The following is a 3584-nucleotide window of genomic DNA, read 5'->3' on the forward strand; positions in this document are numbered from 1 at the left end:
CGTTGGCGTATGCATCTTGCCACCGTTGGCGTCTGCATCTAGCCAACGTCGACTTCTGCATCTAGCCAACGTTGGCTTCTGTATCTTGCCAACGTTGGCAAAATGTTTTATGCACCATTTTGCTTCATCTTGCCAACGTTGGCATTTGTATCTGGCCAACGTTGGCAAGATGGCTTGTGCACCATTTTGCTTCATCTGGCGCCTAAATTCTGGTTGACTTTTATGCACCATGATGCTGCTTCATCTGATCTATTGACTATTGTGATGCCCGCGCTTTGACCAAGGTTGGCCATGCAAAGCAAGCTGGTGCATAAAACATCTGAACAGCATTGGCATCTACATTTGCCAAACGTCTCTGTACTTAAACCTCGCTCATCACCAAAAGTTTATTGTTGAACCTAGCTAATCCTTGGGCGAAAGAACAGCAGCAACACGGATTTATAAGCAACACTTCTCCCTTTGTGAGAAAGCAAAGTAACAGCCGAGCTTCGTATATTTTCACATTTATTAGAAACAAGCCACATCAAATCGTATTGACAGATGGAGATTCATTGCACATCAGCAGCTTTTTCTTGTGTATCTTTATCATTGTGAATTCCTGCGAATGAAACAAAAATATTTAAATCAAGAGGGCTGTTTGGCAACAGTGTAGGAATCATAGGCGTAACCAGGGGGGCAAAAGGGGCCATGCCCCCCCAAATTTTCAAACTTTGGATTCCGAAGTTGAGCCCTTTGTTGAAAATGCAATAAAGTTTGTAGAAATTTATATCGTTTTCCAAGAGATCTGGCTATTAACACCCCCAAGGACTTGTTTTAGACACACAGAAAGACACCAATAAATTTTCCAAATCGTAAATCGCCCAAAATTTACGCGATTTACATTTCTTTGAACTAATTTGTGGAAGCAATTTCAGAATGGCTTACTCTGTTGGGCTTTTGTGTAGTTATTGAGTTTTTGTTTAGCTGTGTTTTTGGTGTTCTCTAATTTAGCCGCAGTTTTTGCCAGTTCGTGTGTAAGAGCTATCTTTAATAAGTTAATAGCTGTTTATCTGCTAATAAATTTCATACAAATATTACCCTAAAAGTGTTTTCAGAAAGCGCTATAATCCATTATTTGAGTGTAATTTTTCAAAAATTTTCCTGGGGAACATGCCCCCGGACCCCCTTAGAATACGCGTGCCTTGGGCAAGCTCTAACCCCGCTACCAGTTTTATTGCTTCAACCCACCAGGATACGCCACTGCACATCAAGTGGCGATGGCTTTAAATCAAACACTTTGTTGTTCTCTTCAATTCATCAAATATTTGGCCCCCCCAAAACATTTTTCTGGCTACGCCACTGTGTAGGATTTTGATCAGTTGTCGTTCAGGATACTACGAAGTTAATTGACAATCTGCAATATCAATGTAATATCCCTCTCTCCAACGTGCGTGACAAAAAACTTATCATTCGATTCTGCGCCACGCAGAGCAATAATCAAGTTCCAATACATTCTAATTGCGTGTACAGTAGTTACTCAACAACTAAAGCAACACATGCGCTGTTGTCTTTCAAACATATAACAAGCTCACCAAAAGTTAGTTTTTGCCGTTTTCAGCCACCTTGCCTGTCCTTCCAATTTCGAAATCACTCTGAAACTCTTCATCAATTTGCTGCACGGCAGCAGCTTTGTCGTGCGCCATCACCATGTCTAATCATGAAAGTAAAAAAAGAAGTGTTAAATCAGTATATAAATGCCGACATAGCCTACTAACCACCATGTTCGTTGTTCACATCACTGCGAATACACCACTAAAACATTTTCATACATTACTCAATACTCTTCACAATTACATCATACATTAATCAAAAGAACAAAATGGCATAGTTATGACATAATCATTTAGTCGTAGTAAAAACATTTATCCGTACTCACCAAGAACAATCTTTTTCAGATTCTTTTTTAAACAATCAAACGAGTGCTTAGACTTCACGACGTTTTTTTTTTCCTTTCTTTTTTCTCGACATGCTTTGAACTGTGTTGTGTTCGGTAATAATAATTGGTAATAAGTCCACTGATACAATCGCTTGCATTTTTGCCAACAGCTTGACTTAAATTTGCTACCTGCAAAATGTAAATCGAATGTAATGACAGGGGTTTCATCCATCATATTAAAAAGCTTCAGCACTTGTTACAGACATTTTCGACTGTTACAAATGACAGCCAACGTTTAAAGTTTATTTTGGGATTCCAGTCGTCTGTTTTGTTGCGTATGTAGGTCGCAGTGTAGGCTACTGTAGGCTATGTTGTCGCAATGGGCGCAAAATAAAACATGTTATTATTATTATTATTCAGTTGACGGCAATGAAAGCTACATTTGCAAATACTCTACAACCATCACAGACCTATCCACACGACATAAAAATACAAACACATTCAAGCAGTCAGGCAAACACTGCCGGAGCAGCAAAATCAAAGATTGAGCAGAACCCTACACATGTTGTGGGACATCACAAGCTCTGCTACTTTGCTGATATCTTCTTAGCACTCATCTAGAAGCACTGGCACTAAATTTGTCACGAGAATATTTCATATGAAAGTTTTCCATTGGTCATTGAGTTTTATAACTTTCTCTAAATTGAGTTTTATAACTTTCTTTAAATTGTGTAAACGTAGCCTAGTGACAAAAACGACTTTACACAATTATTTCAGGTTCAATGAATAAAAGACATTCACTTACCAGGTTTTCATAAACATTGTCGTAAGTCATTCTTATAGTTTCATTTTGATCATTTCTAAAACTTCTTTCGGCCGTAATAGGCCTATCTCAATTGAATTCGATTTTTTATATTTTCGATGCAAGAAGCGAAAATTCCTCTTAGCGCTGTTCACATAAGCATTGTGCTTTCGGCTCTCCACGTAATTGTGTATTGAGCACAACCGCCATGCTTGAACAGTCGAAGTGAATCGAGTGACGTCATAATCCCTTTAGCAAAGGATTAAGTCATGGCCTCTGTCTTCCTTCATCAAAACAAACCAAGTTCTTCTGCTAAATTGCATCTCCTCACGTTGATATAACACATCGCCGCATTCTAAAGCTTTGTTGCCTCTTTCACTTCAACGCGTCATATTGCCCAGTCAAAGTTTAAGTAGTGACGTCATAATGGAGTTTTCACAACAATTATTGTGCCTGCAGTGTTGTTCTATGCACCGCGGGAGTAGAAAAAACGATTTGCCGGATCGTTGAAAGTAAAAGTAGCAATCGTTTTGTGAAATCTCGCTTCAAGAAATTGAGGAGAGATTTCGACGCAACATGACTGCTCCTGAAGCTGGCCTATTGTGCAAGCTTTGCTACATTTAAAGTAAAGACGCCCCTTTGTTGGCGACACGAGAATCTCACCCACGTGGTCAAAATCAGACAGTGAGCGACTGCTCTCAGAACAAAATCAACAAGTGATACTGCATCAATCGATTTTTTTTTACATTGATTCAGCGTCTGCAGACAGGTCAGCAGCGCGGCGGCAGTGCAGCCGCAACTCAATGATTACATGATCACCACAATCATGCTGCTGTGTCGAGCGCTACTAAACATCAACAAGTGAAT

General features: G+C 39.5%; 1 protein-coding gene across 2 annotated transcripts; it reads right to left on the minus strand.

The window, feature by feature from the left end:
- Positions 1-475: 475 nt before the first annotated feature.
- On the minus strand, positions 476-3344 carry LOC145770724 (uncharacterized). 2 transcript variants are annotated; one of them, XR_014289164.1, is made up of 4 exons: positions 2721-3344; positions 1916-2104; positions 1572-1690; positions 476-598 (listed from the first exon to the last, which is right to left on the minus strand). XR_014289164.1 is itself a non-coding variant. In XM_082582423.1 (3 exons), exons 1-2 carry the CDS (start codon positions 2148-2150, stop codon positions 1578-1580), a joined length of 348 nt encoding a protein of 115 aa, XP_082438549.1. In that variant the 5' UTR covers positions 2151-3344; the 3' UTR covers positions 476-598; positions 1572-1577. The 2 variants fall into 2 exon arrangements, 1 of the variants encoding a protein (XP_082438549.1); XM_082582423.1 differs by having other exon boundaries at positions 1916-3344.
- Between the last annotated feature and the right edge of the window lie 240 nt (positions 3345-3584).

This window comes from Aplidium turbinatum, chromosome 5 (assembly GCF_918807975.1).
Source record: "Aplidium turbinatum chromosome 5, kaAplTurb1.1, whole genome shotgun sequence".
NCBI classification, from domain to species: Eukaryota; Metazoa; Chordata; class Ascidiacea; order Aplousobranchia; family Polyclinidae; genus Aplidium; species Aplidium turbinatum.